Source organism: Salmo salar, chromosome ssa07 (genome assembly GCF_905237065.1).
Source record: "Salmo salar chromosome ssa07, Ssal_v3.1, whole genome shotgun sequence".
Lineage (NCBI taxonomy): Eukaryota > Metazoa > Chordata > Actinopteri > Salmoniformes > Salmonidae > Salmo > Salmo salar.
In genome coordinates, this window is record NC_059448.1 from 18115104 (window position 1) to 18134720 (window position 19617).

The window sequence follows — 19617 nt, forward strand, 5'->3', positions numbered from 1 at the left end:
CAGTTGCAGAGGGAGTTGTTTAGTCCCAGGGTCCTTAGCTTAGTGATGAGCTTCGTGGGCACTATGGTGTTGAACGCTGAGCTGTAGTCAATGAACAGCATTCTCACATAGTTGTTGCTTTTGTCCAGGTGGGAAAGGGCAGCATGGAGTGTGATTGAGATTGCGTCATCTGTGGAGCTGTTGTGGTGGTGTGCGAATTGGAGAGGGTCTAGGGTATCCGGGATGATGCTGTTGATGTGAGCCAGCCTTTCAAAGCACTTCATGGCTACCAACGTGAGTGCTACGGGGTTGTAATCATGTAGGCAGGTTACCTTCACTTCCTTGGGCACAGGTATTATGGTGGTTTGCTTGAAACATGTAGGTATTACAGACTTGGTCAGGGAGAGGTTGAAAATGTCAGTGAAGACACTTGCCAGGTTGTCCACGCATGCTTTGAGTACACGTCCTGATAATCAGTCTGGCCCTGTGGGTTTGTGAATGTTGACCTGTTTAAAAGTCTTGCTCACATCCGCTAACGAGAGTGTTATCACACAGTCGTGTGGAACAGCTGGTGCTCTCATGCATGCTTCAGTGTTGCTTGCTTTGAAGCGAACATAAAAGGCATTTAGCTCGTCTGGTAGGCTCGCGTCACTGGGAAGCTGGCGGCTGGGTTTCCCGTTTATGTCTGTAATAGTTTTCAAGCCCTGCCACATCCGATGAGCATAAGAGCCGGTGTAGTAGGATTCAATCTTAATCCTGTATTGACGCTTTGCCTGTTTGATGGTTCGTCTGAGGGCATAGCGGGATTTCTTATAAGCGTCCGGATTAGTGTCCCGCTCCTTGAAAGCGGCAACTCTAGCCATTAGCTCGATGCGGATGTTGCCTGTAATCCATGGCTTCTGGTTGGGATATGTACGTACGGTCACTGTGGGGACGACGTCATCAATGAACTTATTGATGATGCTGATGACTGAAGTAGTATACTCCTCAATGCTAGTGGATGAATCCCGGAACATATTCCAGTCTGTGCTAGCAAAACAGTCCTGTAGCATTCGAGTCATCTGACCAGTTCCGTATTGAGTGAGTCACTGGTACTTCCTGCTTGTAAGCAGAGCTTTGTATGCATCTATGGGTGTCAAGTAAAGGTGGTCTTCCTCTGGTTGCACATGTGACATGCTGGTAGAAATGAGGTAAAACGGATTTAAGTTTGCCTGCATTCAAGTCCCCGGCCACTAGGAGCCCCGCTTCTGGATGAGCATTTTCTTGTTTCCTTATGGCTTTATACAGCTGGTTGAGTGCGGTCTTAGTGCCAGCATCGGTTTGGAGTGGTACTGTAAATAGACGGCTACGAATAATATATATGGGAACTCTCTTGGTAGATAAGATAAGCTGTAGACCAAACTAAGGTACTCTAGCTCAGGCGAGCAATACCTCAAGACTTCTTTAATATTAGACATCGCGCACCAGCTGTTATTGACAAATGGACACACCCCCGCCCCACGTCTTACCAGACGTAGCTTCTCTGTCCTGCCGATGCATGGAAAATCCCGCCAGCTCTATATTATCTGTGTCGTCGTTCAGCCACGACTCTGTGAAACGTAAGATAGTAGTTTTTAATGTCCCGTTTGTAGGATAATCTTGATCGTAGATCGATTTTATTTTCCAGTGATTGCACATTGGCCAATAGAACAGAAGGCAGTGGGGGTTTACTCACTCCTCTACGATTCTCAGAAGGCTGCCCGACCTCCACCCCCTTTTTATCCGTCTTTTTTTTCACGCAATTGACGGAGATTTGGGCCCGTTCCCGAGAAAGCAGTACATCCTTCACTTCGGACTCGTGAAAGAAAAAAAATAATTCTTACAGTTCGAGGTGCGTAATTGCTGTTCTGATGTCCAGAAGTTATTTTTTGTCATAAGAGACGGTAGCAGCAACATTATGTACAAAATAAGTAAAAAATATGTTACACACAACGCAAAAAAAACTAACAAAATAGCACAGTTGGTTAGGACCACATAAAACGGCAGCCATCCCCTCCGGTGCCATTCTGACTTCTGCTCCCCTAATCCTAACCTTTACCCTAACCTTTATTCTAAACCTAACCCTAACCTTAGGAAAGTAGTATTTATCACAGACTTCAAAGCGCAAGTCTGTGCGTGGCTCTCACGGTTTGTTTGTTCATCACCTGAGATGTGAATAAAAATACCCTCAAATGATAGGTGACATTCTGTGCTATCACCTCATGAAACATTTGATATCAAATAAAAAATGCTGGAGTATAGAGCCAAATTTACAATTTTAGCTTCACTGTCCAAATACATATAGAGCAGTGGAGGCTGGTGGGGGGAGCTATAGGAAGATGGGCTCATTGTAATGTCTGGAAATGGAATCAGAACGGTATCAAACATATGGAAACCACGTTTGACTCCGTTCCATTAATTCCATTCCAGCCATTACAATGAGCTCATCCTCCTATAGCTCCCCCCCACCAGCCTCCTCGGATACAGAGGGGAACGTAAACTCCAAAGAAAAGACCAATCTCTGGTAAGAGGGTAAAGAAACCAAATAAATATTTTTAGGTTGGGTATAGCTACTGAATTAAGCATACAATGAAACATTACAACACTTGTACCATACCAAACTAACTTGCGGTTTCCCTTTCCCTATCTCTCATGGTGATGTTCATTAATCACTGTCACGTGGCATTTCCTGCCACATTGCAGGGAGTTGTGGCAAACTGAGTCCTTTGATTTCTACAGCCCCTTGAAATTATATCACTTGACGGACAGGCAGGCATGGGAAATTGCATGAGATGAAAAAACGCCCTGGGAATTCATCCATGAAGGCTAATTACGGACCTTGGCTAGATGGATTGCTATGACAATATAAAAATATAGCTAAATGGGATTCAGTTTGCGCTACAGCTCATTTGAAAGTGCCAGTGATGCTACTCCAACATGGTTAAATCCTATGAGATAACTATGTTGTCCTATTTCTGTGTCCAAGCAGAATCCACAGGCGGACAATCACCCTCAAGTTACCTTCCTATGTAGTCTGCACAGATGGCAGCAAGTGTATGGATAGGGCTATTTGGGCTTTCCAATTACTGAGATATGTCACTGCGTATCAAGTCAACCCTGTTGTCTGACGACCAGAATAAATGTTTTCTTCAAATTAAGACCTTGGATTCCCTTTGGGTAAATAGCGATGTCATTACAGGGAGGAGTGCTGAAGTAATTTCAAAAGAGGGCAGTAAAGTCATTTCCCATATTTTGGGGAATATCGCTCCTGGGTGAGAGCAGTCTTAACTCTTCTTTGGACCGGTTTCCTAGACATAAAAGTATGCTCACTAGAGAATCTCCATTGAAATATCCTATTAGTCAAGGACTAGTCCTAATCTGTGTCCGGGAAACCAGCCCTGCGAGTATAGTGGCCTTTTGTTACTTGTGCATTAGTCCAAATGGTGGACCACATGAGCTTGATTAAGATGCTGTACTATCAAATATCCTTTTCTCATGCATCCCTCGCAGTCATAGAGTTATAGCGGGAGACAAATGGCTCTGTCCAATCACAAGTGGTGACTGCAGGACTTCACTGTGGTGGCCAATCAGTGCTTGTCCCTTCCTGTGAGGAAAAAATGAAAACCTTGATATCAAGTTGAATGATTTTGTTTTAAACAGTATGCACTGCCTTATCAATTAAATGAATGCATAAAACAAAAAACACAGCTTATTGTTATTTTATGTTACTCCAGAAGCTTTGGCTTACAGATGTAACCACTTACCTTTTTTTGGCCTGTGGGCTGAATGCGTTTGTAGTACCTCACGTTACCACTGACGAACTCAAAGTTACTGAGTGCACCTTTAAATACAGTATATAGAGGCAGTGGCAGTCATTAGCCATTCCACGAGTAGCCAGCGCTACCTGTAACACAGCTAAAAAATGTTTGCCTAAGATTTGAAAACATAATTACTTAAAGCTGCATGGAACTGCCTGAAGCGTTGTGTTCAATGCACAGTCTTGTATTTCCTGTGGTTTTGTGTTGTGTTTAAGACAATAAAAAGTAGGACATTTGGGAAAGGCGCAGTCAGGCATGGCATGAGCATAAATCGTCTAATTTTGGCCCTACAGATGGCAATATAAAATGTCTGATTGTTAAAATCTTTATGTATGGTAAATGCCACATTGTAACTACACGAGATTGTGTTGAACGCTGCACTGTAATCTGAACGACAGATTCAACCCTCTCACACTCTTTATGAATAATAAAAAGCATCGGAGTGTTTCCTTTGTTGATCTTTCCATAACAAGAGCAAAATAGAAACCGATGAAAAATAACAATTCAAACACAGCATATACAGTAACCGGAGGAACCCATCATAAGCAACCCAAGACTGAAATTTAACAGTGGCAACTCAGTCCAGTCTAGAATATTGTCTTACATTATGTGTGTATCACTATGGCTCAGGAGGGGAAAGAAACTAAAGGTTTCCCCTCCTTTTTTGGAGGAGGGAGGAGTGGTGCTGTGGTGGTCCAGACAGACTTTCCTCCCATAGAGAGGTACGAGTCCAAACACAGGCTCACAGGAGTTCTCCATATATGGCCGTTTGCACACAGATGGCTCCTAAAACCCAGGCCGGAGTCGCACTGTTTTATCAGATGGTTACCAGTTCATTAACCTAACATAGCAGCCGTAAAAGAAACACCTGAGGAGGCGTTTTTCTTTCTGGTCCTGACAAGAGAGAAATGACTGTGGGTGGAGGTTCTCTTCTGCACTGTTCAACCAATCCATTAACGCGGAGGAGGAGTTAAGATGGCGTGTCACCTTGTTAACGTCCAAAAGCAGAAGTCGCGTCACAGGCTCTTTCCATTTCCCCTTAAAACAGGATGCATCTGGTTATTTCCAACCTGCAGAGGGTGGCAGCTCATAAAATAAACCCATAAAACATATCTGTGTATATATAGCGAGATCTCGTATTTATCACAGGTTGTCAGATTGTTTCCTTTTTAGAAGTTTTCCTTTTAGCTTCATGCCCTGACATGTTTGATACTAAGTGTGATGGAAATGGTATTTGTGTAGAAGTACCGTATATTATAATTACTGTACGGTATACATATGTGTGAGTCATGTTGATACTATGTTGGCTAGAATGGAGACTGGTTTAATGAACTCCGACAGAGGCAGTTGGCTAGAATGAGGGGACTCAAAACAATGTAGGAGAGGCAGCACATGAAATTCTGGGCCAGGGTTACAAGCAGAGTGAGTGACAACAACAAGGCCTATACGCCATGCAAGTGATGCGTTCCTACATCTTACTTCCTGATCTTTTGCATGGGCTTCAAGATATCATCAAATTAATGAAAATGCAGTAAAATAAGATATGTACAATTATATTTTGTGTTTGTGGATGAATTTACTTTTATGACGTTTTTGCGATGAAGAACATTGTGCTACGTTTTTGCCAATAGAAGACCATTAAAAAAGCCTACAAAAGTTTCAAGGCTACTTGCAAGCAACGAAAGATGCATGAGGTAGAGACAGGAAGTTAAGGCTGCACATGTGGTTGTCATTAGGGGTAGTGGAGGAACATTAAAGTGTAAAAAAATGTAGTTTGTTGTAATTCACTGGTGTGATCAACGCCAAGATTTGTCCTTTAGAAGCTATTTTCTTAATAAAAGGCCCAATTCTGTACTTAAGGGAGTAGAGACAACATGGTGTAAAATACGCAGATGTGATAATGTATAAACATCTATTTATTCATTACATACTATATTTGTGAAAACATTATTATTCCCGTTGATTGAATAAAACTGTGTCCATATACATGAAGCATCTCCAGCAGGAGGAGCTATAGAAGGACGGGCTCATTATAATGGCTGGAATGGAATACATGGAAAGGTATCAAACACAATCTTATGGATAACACATTTGACTCCATTTAATCCATTTCATTAATTTACAATGAACCCATCCTCCTATAGCTCCTCCCACCTGCCTCATTTGGTCTCCAGTCCATGTCATCTAATTCATTATTATCTAAAATACTAAACTGATCCTAGATCAGTGGTCCTACTCAGAATCTTTATGAATATGGGTGCAGAACTGTGGACGGAAACATGGCTCTCTCGTGATATACTGTCCCAGGATATACAGCCAGCTGGGTTCTCGGGACATCGCGCAGACAGGAATAAAGAACGCTCCAGGAAGAAGAAAGGTGGGGGTGTACATTTCATGATTAAGTACTCATGGTGTGATTGTGATAACATACGGAAACTCAAGTCCTTTCGTTCACCCGACCTAGAACACCTCAATCAAATGCCGACCGTATTACCTCCCAAGAGAATTCGCTGCGGTTATAGTCACAGCATTGTATATTCCCCCTCAAGCTGATACCACGACGGCCCTCAAAGAACTACACTAGACTTTATGTAAACTGGAAACCACATATTCTGATGCTGCATTTATTGTAGCTGGGGATTTTAACAAATCAAATCTGAGGAAAATGCTACCGAAGTTCTACCAACACATTGACTGTAGTACTCAGGCTGGGAAAACGTTGGACAACTGCTACTCAATTTTTTGAAATGCCTACAAGCCCCTCCCCCCGCCCTCCCTCCGAGTAAATCTGATCACAACATTTTGCTCTTCCCTTCCTAAAGGCAAAAACTCAAACATTAAGTACCCATGCTAAGGTCTATTGAATGCTGGTCTGACCAATCGGAATCCATGCTTCAAGATTGTTTTGATCACCCGGACTGGGATATGTTCCGAGTAGCCTCTGAGAATAACATCGACGAATACACTGATACAGTGACTGAGTTTATCAAGAAGTGTATAGGAGATGTTGTACCCACTGTGACTATTAAAGCCTACCCAAACCAGAAACCGTGAAGGCGCGAATCACCGCATTTAACCATGGCAAGGTGAGTGGGAATATTGCAGAATGCAAACAGTGTAGTTATTTCCTCCGTAAGGCAATCAAACAGGCAAAACATCAGTACAGAGACAAGTGGAGTCGCAATTCAACGGCTCAGACACGAGACGTGGCAGGGTCTCGTGGCAGGGTCTACAGACAATTCCGGACTACAAAGGGAAAACCAGCCACGTCGTGAAGCTAAAACACCTTCTTCGCACGCTTTGAGGATAACAGTGTCACCGACGTGGCCCGCTACCAAGGACTGTGCGCTCGCCTTCTCCGTGGCCGAAGTGACTAAGACATTTAAGCGTGTTAACCCTCGCAAGGCTGCCGGCCCAGACGGCATCCAGCCGCAACCCTCAGAGCATGAGCAGACCAGCTGGCTGGAGTGTTTACGGACATATTCAATTTCCCTTTTTTTATTTAACTAGGCAAGTCAGTTAAGAACAAATCATTTTTTTTGTGTGTGTTTTACAAAACAAATTCAAATGGGGGGTAGATCAGCTTTAATATTGCAGATTGTAGCTTCCATCAATGTAGTCGTCTGCAACACTTCCGATCCCCAATATATCTTTTTTGCAAATATAGTGGCGTACAGCAGGTCAGCCACCAGGGGGAGACTCGTCGAGGCCTGGTGACAGATGGAGTCTATATCACGAGGCAATGGCTCCCTCTGCTGGACGTGCCAGGTCTCGACGGGCTCTCCGGCCAGGACTAATTGGGGCTGATCGCTCACCAGCTGGACGAGTCCCATAAAGCTGCCAGGAGGGCAGCCCTGGGGGAGGGTACTGGGGGAAGAGAGGTTACTCCTGTGTAGTCATGCTCAGTCCCAGAGGTAACGGAGGGAGCTCAGTTTGTTCCCCCCAGGATACAGCAAGACCCTGGAGCCCAGAAGACGGTTGTTAATTAAATATACTCTTGAAACCGAGCTAATCCAACTTTGTCCGTGTCTGATCTGTGTAAACATCTTGACCAAACCCCCTGGTCGTGGCAGACGGGGTTTGGTCAAGACGCGTGTGTGTGTGTGTGTGTGTATGTATGTATGTATGTATGTATGTTCTCCTCAACTTGTCCCACATATTTATGATGTCCATCCGGATTGATTTCCATATTTTTCAAACTGTACTCTTTTTCAAAAAAGTCCCTAACCTATATACGTTTTACGGGCATAGTATGTTTTACATTGGTTATCTTGTTGTTTTTAGTCCCGACCTTCAGCTCCATTCAACCCCTTCCCATCTCTCTCTTAACACCATCCATTTTTGCCATATATTTTTCAATTGTGCTGTGATGTTTCACAAAAGCTCTGAACCTTTCCATTCTCATTGTTTCTACAATTGTTAATTGAAATTAAATATTTTGCAAAAAATATTACTATATTATTGATCGATTAACTATGTCTTTTCAGATCACCCAGTAATGCTATCTGCAGTGTTAGCTCCAAGTAAATGTTGCAATTCTTCAGCCATTTCTGGACCTGTGACCAAAAACAAGCTACATATGGACAGTACCAAAACAAATGATCTAATGATTCTGCCTCTTCGCAGAAAGATCTGCAGAGCTCTGATGGTTGTATTCCCCATATAAATAACATTCTGTTGGTTGCAAGAATTCTGTATAATAATTTAAAGAACAAATGCTTACTTACAATGACGGCCTACCCCGGCCAATCCCTCCCCTGACGTCACTGATCCAATTGTGCGCCGCCCTATACCAGCCTAAGTGTTCATATCACTGACGATCTGAAATGGTCCACCCACACAGACAGTGTGGTGAAGGCGTAGCAGCGCCTTTTCAACCTCAGGAGGATGAAGAAATTTGGCTTGGCCCCTAAAACCCTCACAAACTTTTACAGATGCACAATTGAGAGCATCATGTCGGGCTGTATCACTGCCTGGTACGGCAACTGCACCGGCCGCAACCACAGGGCTCTCCAGAGGGTGGTGCGGTCTGCCCAATGCATCACCGGGGGCAAACTACCTGCCCTCCAGGACACCTACAGCACCCGATGTCACAGGAAGGCCAAAAAGATCATCAAGGACATCAACCACCCGAGCCACAGTCTGTTCACCCCGTTGTCATCCAGAAGGCGAGGTCAGTACAGGTGCATCAAAGCTGGGACCGAGAGACTGAAAAACAGCTTCTATCTCAAGACCATCAGACTATTAAATAGCCATCACTAGGCAGCTTCCACCTGGTTACATAATCCTGCACCTTAAAGGCTACTGCCCTATATACATACACCTGGAATCACTGGCCACTTTAATAATGGAACACTAGTCACGTTAATAATGTTTACATACTGCTTTATTCATCTCATATGTATTTTTATTTAACCTTTGTTTGACTAGGCAAGTCAGTTAAGAACAAATTCTTGTTTACAATGACGGCCTAGGAGGGTTAACTGCCTTGTTCAGGGGCAAAATGACAGATCTTTACCTTGGCAGCTCAGGGATTTGATCTAGCAACCTTTCGGTTACTGGCCCAACACTCTAACCACTAGGCTACCTGCCGCCCCAGGTATATACTGTATTCTATTCTACTGTATTTTAGTCAATGACTCTCTGACATTGCTCAAACTAATATTTATATATTTCTTAATTCCATTCTTTTACTTTTAGATTAGTGTGTATTGTTGTGAATTGTTAGATACTACTGCACTGTTGGAGCTAGGAACACAAGCATTTCGCTACTCCCGCAATAACATCTGCTATATATGCGTATGTGACCAATAGCGTTTGATTAGTTTAGTCAAAGTTCATGCAGTTTGACCTGTTTTCCCCTAAATTGGCTGTACACTGCCCTCTAGTGCCAGTGTAGAAGAACAACATGCAGTACTCCTATGGGAAATGTGGTTTGTCAGAATTTGTCCCATGATAACCATTCAAGTTTTTTCCCCCACATTGTCTTCAGCATTATGTTAATCATCAATTAGAAATTGTGACCCAGCCAAAAGGTGAACAATTAACTAAAACAGGCTTGAATGTTGTGTTTGTGGTCAGTGGCAAATAACAATTAACAACCTAGTAATGATACAGCTGTGTGTCCTTAGATAATATTTACACAATGAATTTTCCCCAAAAAGGTTGTGATTTGACAAATGCATGCTAGCAGATACCCAAAGGCTTCCAGTCTTGCGCTAACACTAGTTAGCGTTGGCTCGTGAAACTACCTCCAATTTCTTTCATACTGGACACAGAGACATAAAAATGGTATCCACAAGTTCATCCGACTCTGGGGATGTAGATTAATTGGCGTTAAGGGAAACTGGGGCTACTTGCAAAGTCTAAAGACAGAGCAACAAAGCAAAACGGACAAAGGTTGAACCTTCAGCAGTTTTGTCCCCTAAGCGTTTAACAACACACTCATTTCAATGAATCCGATGTCAGACTTTAATTTGTCCGTTTACGTTCATTTGACTGGCTGTTAGGAGAGTCCACGAGTCTTGAGAAATGTTCAGTTCATTTGACTGGCTGTTAGGAGAGTCCACGAGTCTTGAGAAATGTTCAGTTCATTTGACTGGCTGTTAGGAGAGTCCACGAGTCTTGAGAAAGTGCTATTTACAGTTAGCCTCAAACAGCTTTGGGCTATGTTGTTTAAATCCTCGTCCCTAGTAATTGCCTGTATATAAATGCCTAACTGTTATGCTTGGAAGAAGAGCTGAATAGGATTTCTGTGGTTTGCAGTCAAAGGCCACTCCGGGTAACGAGGCTTTAAATGTAGCAAATGGAAGAGCTTGGGTGACTGTTTTATTTGGGATAATGGTGTCATGATACAAATGGACTTCTCAGAATTGAGTACTATCACTGCAGCTAGATATGCAGTTAAAGATATGAACTACGGCAGAGAGAACTGAGAACTGTCAGAACACAGAGGTGTTCACAATTCAACTGTTTATGATGCCAAACATGGATTTCATTCAAAGATACATAGTTTGCAATGGCTACATGATATTTAAAACAATTCTGGGCATTTCCTGTTTGGCATGCCTTCTATATGAAGCAGAGCATTTGGCTTACCATTGGACGCAGTTTGGAATAATTTACAGTAAATGGGGCATATAAATATGTAATTTCCCAGGAGATTTGGAAAATGACAAAGTCAAAATAGATTTTCTGTTACTTTCCTCTTCACACTATTGCATGCCATGTCATAGTAATTGTTCCAGCTCCTGTCCCCCATTGAAACATAAAAGCAATGTATTACCCCTGGCTGTGTACATTTTAGTGAAGATTTTATGACATGCTTCTGCTTATTACATCCCTCATATTAATGAACCATTCTATGGGGCCTAGGAGCCAATTATAAGAGAGGAAAACCACACCCTATTAGCTGTTCTGTACAGATGCCCTTTACATATTTAGCCACATGAATTCAAACTGTTGTAATACCATCATTCTTTAAGTCACATCTATTGATGATAAGCAATGTTTCAATAACTCTTTTGTTGAAAGTTGACTACAGATCTTTATCATCCATTGGAATTGATATGCGCATTTTCAAGTATGGATCAGTTATTTTGCTTCAAACCAATTTTTCTTTACACAATTAATTTGGGCTCCCGAGTGGTGCAGCAGTCTAAGGCACTGCATCTCAGTGCTAGAGGCATCACTACAGATTTGGGAGTCCCATAGGACGGCGTACAATTGGCACAGCTTTGTCCGGGTTAGGATTTGGCCGGGTTAGGCCTCATTGTAAATAAGAATTTGTTCTTTACTGGACTTGCCTAGTTGAATAAATGAAAATAAAATTCTTGTAATTTGTGCAATAACCAATTACTGACACAGTGGTTTTAGGTTTAATGGAGAATTTAATAGAAAACAAAGCAGATTTTTACTACCAAAGTGATGGTTGCATTTGCATGGTTTGTTGCTATATACACGGTTTACATGAACATTTTAGTCATTTAGCAGACACGTAACCAGAGCAACTTACAGTAAGTGCATTCATATTAAGATAGCTAGGTGAGACAACCACATAACATAGTCGTAATAAGTACTTTTTTGGGGGGAAAGACAAGTGCACAGTTAACAGATGTCTTATTTAAGATATTCTTTTGAAGAGGTAGGGTTTCGGATGTTTTCGGAAGATTGGCAGGGACTGCCGTCTTAGCATCAGGGGGAAGCTCGTTCCACTACAGGGGTGTCAGGACAGAGAAGAGCTTTGACTGGTCTAAGTGGGAGCTGACCTCCCATAGGGGTGGGAGTGCCAAGAGACCAGAGGTGGCAGAACAGAGTGCTCAGGTTGGAATGTAGGGTTTGAGCATAGTCCGTAGGCAAGCACTGTGGTCTTGTAGTGGATGCGAGCTTCGACTGGAGGCCAATGGAGTGTACAAAGGAGAGGGATTTGTATGAATAACTATGCACACCTTTTGGCCTCCACTCCCCTTAAAAACCGCCATTTAAACGACACTGGCCACTGCAGTAGGTGCTGCACTGACCATAAGCAATTACCTGCCAGTGCTGGATACTGTTTAAAAAGGGCCAATCTGCAGTTCAATCATTAACAAAATTGGACACCACGCCACTGTTTCGATGAACTGTTGAGGGAGAAATGTAACCACACAACTGTATAGACAGAGCTATGGATTCTCTCTTATAGTTAACACTTTTAATCTCTTTACACTCGTGGGAATTGGCCTATAGGGATACATTTAACAGTTGTTGTTTTTTTACAGATATGAAAAGCATATGCATAAGCATGGTAGCAACAGTTTGAAGACTATGGGGAAATTATTAGGCCAAAGTTGACTTGTTCACTTGACAACAGTTCACTTGACACAAGACTGAATCCAAACATTAGGCTACACTGTTGATTTGATTTAGCATTTTACATTTACTGTACTTTTTGCTGAGAACAATATCTGAAAATACTCTGGATACATTCAGTGACACGATAAGAATATTCCTGGAAAATGTGGGGTAGGTGCAACGTAAGACAAAACAATGACAAGGTTTTAAGTGAGAGGACTAACTGGTTTCTCCAAGTGGTCACAGACTCTCTCAATAGGGTGCACAGTTCCTAGGTAATTTCAATGCACTTTTATAACTCAAAGAAGGTTCTTTTTTTAACTCTCCTAGCACTGCCATTGAGGAACTAGATCAAGCACACTTGTAGTTTTGTTTGGAACACAACCCTGCATCCCAGCCATCACACAATTACTGTTGTTGTTTACGGTCCATTATAAATAGCCTATTATAAATCGTAATCTGGGTCAGGTGGGCATCAATTAGTGGGAGGGATGGGGGCAACTTCTTGTCGTGTGCCGTGCTCATGTTCAGAACGTCTGTCAGTCAAAACCCATACAGCGATTTGAAGTGCAGAGTCAGAGCGCTGACGTAATTTATAGCATGTTACTGTGCAGCCACTGCGTTCCAATTTAGGCGTTTATTAGTGCCCAAATGTTCAACCTGTATACCGGTAAGAGTGTAAAGGGTTAAAGCTATAGAGTGTTTGTTAATAATTACATTTTAAAAAAAAGTATTTATTTATTATACCAAAAAAATTTACCCCCTTTTTCTCCCCAATTTTGTGATATCCAATTGGTAGTTACAGTCTTGTCCCATCGCTGCAAGTCCCGTACGGACTCGGGAGAGCCATGTGTCCTCCGAAACACGATCCCGCCAAGCCACACTGCTTCTTGCCTCAATGCCCGCTTAATCCAGAAGCCAGTCGCACCAATGTGTTGGAGTAAACACCGTACACCTAGCGACCGTGTCAGCGTGCACTGCACCCGGCCAGCCACAGGAGTCGCTAGAGCGCGATGGGACAAGGACATCCCGGCCAGCCAAACCCTCCCCTAACCCAGATGACGCTGGGCCAATGGTGCTCCACCTCATGGGTGTCCCAGTCACGGCCGGCTGCGACACAGCCTGGATTCGAACCGGGATCTGTAGTGACACAGCTAGCACTGCGATGCAGTGCCTTAGACTGCTGCGCCACTCGGGAGACCAATAATTACATTGTTTACAAACAATAGAATAAATACTTTGGGTTCGAATGGTGTACGACAGTTAAACTAAGCTTATAAGGCATTTATAAAAGGTTCTTGTATACATATCATTAATTTAAAAAGTCCAAAAATGGATGTAGCAATCACACATTGCACCTTTTTTAACTTTTTCCAAATCATACTAATTTCCCTAATAACCACATACATAGAGTATTTACATGTCTTTCACTCTATATAGTTTCATCACAGTGGTAATTGTGTCGTTCCTTTACTAGATGCAATCTATTTATAGTTTATTTACTACAGCTTTATAAAGTGAAGGGTTATTGCAGTAGTATGTTATATTAATCTACAGTGCATTGAGCATGTTCTAAACGTATCCTCCACATTTTATTTCTCAAATTTTCGCAATCTTGCTCTTAACATTCGAGAGATCGGTAAATGTCATTTCAATAAGTACAGTAACATAATATCACTGTGCCAACAGTACACAAGTGACACAGTTATATTAAATGAAATAAGTACCAATTTCAGCTGAGTCCATATATTTCCCTATTAGTTCAGCTATTGTACCTCAACTGATGACTGAGTTATGGAGTTGACGTGGTTTGGAGCTGTAGATACAGTACCACTGTCATCCAAAGTGCCAGAGAAGGTCAGTGGTAACTCCTGCACTTAAACACCCCCTGCTGCTTGGCTATTCTGAACGTCTGGGTTTACGGCTCTGACCGAAGCAGCAATTTGCATTGTTGGGTCACACGACGAGCACCTGTTGTGGTATGTTCACTGGTGGACACCGTGCGCTCTGATGTCATAGTGGAGTGATGTGGAGAGATGACCGGTCAGGATTGTCCACACTGGCTGGTTACACTGGCATTTGGATATAGTAGCCAATGGGAGCATTGGGTTAACATGTGAATACAGTGGTGATTTCCTATGTTAACCTTTTTGTCAGCAGTTGCTCTGAATATGTATGGTGTGGATTAGTATTGTAAGGTATTGTTGTGCCATCATCTAAGTCAATGATATCTAAATGGAGGTACTGTACTGGTACACATTTGTAGCATTTGGACTTGTATCAATAAAGACCTTTATTTAGCTTTGGACTCCTCACTGCAAGTGGAACAGAAGACTTTGGCTGAGCTTTGCTGAAGAGTAACCTTGTCTGAGACCCAAAGACTCAAGTTGGCTCCCAAAGCTAATGCCTAGGCTTAACGCATCACTAACATCATCTTAAGTCTTGCCAATGACCAGGGACCCGATACCCACTTGATTAAACATATACTCAAACCTTTTGAATGGCTGTCCTCATAGTCCAAGAGAACCACGGGGAAGGTATTCCGTCTTTTATCCAAGTAGATGTCCAATTGAAAATGCGACCTACAGTCATGTAGAGTTTGAACCTGGGTATCTTGCATGGCAAACGGCTGCATTAGCCTGCTGAGACAGCTCACCAAGTTAATGCCTAGAGCTAGACTAACAAGTCTTCAGATCTCACGAAATGTTACTCATCACGCAACAGTTGTTCACCAAATCCAACTTCGTTGCAGTAAATACAGTAACCTGAATAATTGGTGTAGTACCAGGTGAAGGAAAAAATATATATATATCGTGAGGCATGTCATTGTGACTCACCACCCGTTTGTCTTCCCATAGGTGGAAGAGGGCGGTCATGCGTCCTTGGCCGGGATCTGCGAGGGGGACGAGGTGGTGTCGCTGAATGGAGAACCTTGCGGTGAGCTTTCCCTCCCAAAAGCAAATGCTCTCATTGACGCCTCCGTCAACTGCCTGCAACTACTGGTCAAAAGGTAACATCGAAAGCTGGATTTTTTTTTTTTTTACTATTAACTACAACATTGTTTCTCAATCAATTTTTTATGGGAGAAGTCAAGGTGTGCACATCATTTCAACATCAGGGTGCTACCAGAGTTGGGGTCAATTTGAATTGAAGAAAGTGAATTCAGAAAGTGATTTGAATTTGAAAGATATGCTCTTGAATTGGAATTTCAGTTTACTTCTTGAATTGACTTGAATTCAAAAATCGACCCCAACCCTGGGTGCTGCCGGTTTATCAAGGTTTAACCATCCCCAACTCAATGCTCTCAAAACCTACTGCTTGGTCCAATTAACTGGGCCATATACTACAAGGCATGGTTCAACACAACAAATCACCAGTGTATTTGCTTTTAGACAGCATGCTGTAAATGACCTGCCCTTGTACTTGGTTGAGTGGCCTGGAATAGGGTGGGCGGACAGACAGTGGCTTTATTGGCAAGTGCGTTGACCTTTGAGTGGCTTGGCTGCTGACGAACCAGCTGCCCGCTCAACAAGCAGCTGTTAAACAGTTACTCAGCGGGCATCACACACCATGGGCATCTGGTGTGCCATGGGATATTGGTGCCAATGCCCATATTTAAGGCATAATTTAGATCACCCGGAAGGCACACAGTCCCTTTTGAAAGTGGATCGTGTTACTCTAAAGTGGCTAGCCGTCTTATTTCCCCATCATGCATAGCACTCTGATGTCAACAGACTAGATGGGTGAAAAGCAATATGGTGGCAGAGCTACTTAGCCAATTGTAGGACTTTAATCATGTCACTTTAAGTCTCTGGTGACAGACTAAACACAGACCAGTTCACACTCAAGATTTGGTTCTGGGTGCCGAGATTATGCCACTTAACATTTTTGGTCACATCTCTCATCCTCTTCCCTTTGGTTGCTAGGCTCCAAATGACTCCAATGTAATAACTGTAGTCACAGAATTACATTCTGTTTTCCTCTGACACTGAAAGGGGAAATTAAGTGGGGCCCAATTGAAATGTGATTACTTTCCACTTCAGTGCTTCACTCCAGTCAAATAACATGAGGGACAGAGATTGAGTTTGCTTGATTAAGGTGACCACTTGAGGGCCAGTGGTTGATGAGAGAGATTTAGTTAACACAAAGGGCAAGTGCACGGGTGCGCATCACAATATTCAATGATATTGCATATTGGAAATCCAGGCAATCAAATTATGAGATCAAAAACACTATAGTTTTGTAAGTAATGTTCTATGCCAGTCCCCAGATAAGACATATTAACACAGTATGCTCAGTTTCAACACGGCTAAGTTTTTTACCATTTTCATTCAACTATTTCATACAGATGGCGCACCCTATCCCCTGAGGATTTTAATTCAGAGACCTACTTTGGCACAAGGGAGTCCTCTGGTGAGGCTTTGGAAAGCACCACCCTCCGCATCCTGTCCCCTGGCAGGTCCCAACCACCCAGGGAGCTCTACATCGCTGATTCCCAGGACGAGGCCTACTATGGGGAGACGGAGAGTGACACGGAGGCCCACGGAGGGATCCATCTAGTCCGCACCCAGCTCTGCGTACCTGCACCTGAGGAGTGCCAGTTCCGCAGAGGAGGGGACAAAGGTCGAGAGGGACGCCAGGGGGGGAGTTTCTCCCCTGGGGCAATGGTGGAGCTACAGTTGTCCCTCGCCGAACACACCCTGGAGGATCCCGTCTGCACCTCCCTGGGGAGTGCTCTTGGAATAGAGGGGGAGATTCAGGTGAGAGAGGCCCTCAAGAACGAGGCCCTCCTTCACACCACCACCCACTCGCTCTACGTCCCTGGCCCAGCTAGGGAGCCCCTGAGTCATCATGGAGTGGTGCTGAGCTCCCCCTCTCTGCTGGGCCAGGTGGAAGTCACCCTGCAGCACCCAGCAGCCGGGAGGGGCTCTCCTCGCCTGGTAGAGGGGGTGGTCGTCTATGGGGCCAGTGCAAGTGTTGGTGGAGCCCCTGAGGAGGAAGGAGGAGGGCAAAGCCAGGGAGCTCCCGCCTCCTTCACCGTCTCCTTTGGAATTCCCGCAGAGGGGGCGGAACCAGCAGAGGAGCGAGACTCAGATTCAGAGAAGGACCTTGAGAAACCTAACAAGCACCGGGCCAAGCATGCCAGTGAGTACCCCATACCTTTTCCCTTACACTTATCTCACTGCCACTAGTCATCCTTTGTGTATGAGTGTCAAATTAGTGTTGTCTTAAAGGGTGCACTGACTCAGACCTAATAGCAGACTGACATAGCACTGCTGTGAACTTCATTTGTTAACGCAACTCTGGGTGGCATGTGTGCATTCCTTAGCCCGGTGCTCTGTTGCACGCTAAAATGTGCCCCCCAAAATAGTAGACAATATCTCTTACTTGGGAGGGGTTTTGTTTGGATTGAAGCAGAGAGGTCCAGTTCAAGCCTGAATTATACTAGTAGTGTCCAGTTTGTAGTATCCAAGATCAGAAGGCAGGATTGTGGCAATATACGGTATCAGGAGAAAGATAGGTGGGAGATAGAGATAAATAGAGAAAGAAAGATGGGAGATAGATCGATATAGCGGAGAAAGAAAGAGAGAGGGGGGCGGGATAAGAATAAATCATTCTCATTAAAAAGAAATATATACATTTAGAAAATGCCCTATCAAATGTTTTCCTCTAGCTTTGAATAGGGGCCTGATCAGGATGTGTCTTCCAGAGATAGATAGGGCGTTACATTGAGCCGTGCAGGGGGACATAAATAAAACACCAGTGCGTTGATGATGCCTGTAGAAATGCTCTTTGATGGACACCAGCATATGCTGCACTGGCCTGTTACCCGATACTTTAAAACTGCTCGTCTTAGCCTGTGGCGTAAAGAGAGCTTCGCTCACTACTCCCCGTCTTCCTCCACCTTGAGGTTAGTCTACTGTGGGAAATAAAAATTTAAGGATGGGTTCTTTTATAAATCACCGCTTTGTGTTTGTATGCGTGTGTACGGTTGGGGCCGTTAAAGAGTGTGTGGACATGCCTGTCGTCGCCTCGGGTTTAGGTGACAGATCTGAGAGTGGACTTACAGAAAAGGGGTAAAGGTGCTTGGGTGCTGGTGAATGCACTTATTTTCTATGCTCTGCCATTCACTCCAACTATTGGGCCACCCGTTGAACAGGCTGTCACAGCTGTGTTAATATCATGTATTATTGGGGAACAAACAAGGAGTATATTAGGCATGGGTCAGAGAATTAGGTAATTGCTTGGTGTGTTAATTGAATAGAGATTGTGTAGATTGAATGATTAAATTTGTGATAAGTCTTGGCACTAATTAAAGGGCTTCAAAAGCCAGCTATAAAATCAGGACCGGGAAAGTATTGAATGAATGATGTCTATGAAAATGTCAATTTATAGCTTATTGATTGCATTTGTCATTTGAGGGAGTTTTACAAATTCATTTTGGATTGAAATATTTCAATATAAATGGGCTGAATCAAATAGTCTGCATTGATATTTAGCTAATGCTGACTTTAAGTAACTAATAGCATGGTCTGATTTGAGTATGTCAGCATGTCTGCCATTTTAAAAAGAGTAATTGGTTATATAAAGTGATATCAGTTATAAAGTGATTAGTGAGTGGTTGCTTTCATGTATTTGGATATGTTTTCATAATGCCATTAGGGTGGACGTTCAGTGTTAAGATGTATTCAAGATAATCATAAGCTGTAGAAAATGTGGTTGCAGTGCAGAGTACTGGTATCTGACACCAGTGCAACTTGGTGTGGCAAACAGAAATCAATCAACGGAAAAGTAATGAATCAAAGTAATTCAAATTGCAGATTAAATACAGTGAGCTCAAAAAGTTGTGTGACAGTGAACATGTTTGTTGTCGTCTTGGCTCTGTACTCCAGCACTTTGTATTTGAAATGAAACAATGACTCTTTAATTAAAATCGTATTTTCCTCCATATCGGTTGAACCGTTTAGAAATT

The 19617-nt window shown here is 43.1% G+C and overlaps 1 protein-coding gene across 3 annotated transcripts in view; it reads left to right on the forward strand.

Annotated features, from left to right (window-relative positions):
- LOC106608612 (synaptopodin-2) overlaps positions 1–19617 on the forward strand; it is a 39748-nt gene that overhangs the window by 7337 nt on the left and 12794 nt on the right. For 2 of the 3 annotated variants that reach the window (XM_014206647.2, XM_014206645.2), the window contains exons 2-3: positions 15503–15654; positions 16993–17789. In XM_014206647.2, the coding sequence (XP_014062122.2) occupies positions 15503–15654; positions 16993–17789 (949 nt within the window). The remainder of the gene's footprint in view (positions 1–15502; positions 15655–16992; positions 17790–19617) is intronic. The other variant, XM_014206646.2, reaches the window with a different exon arrangement.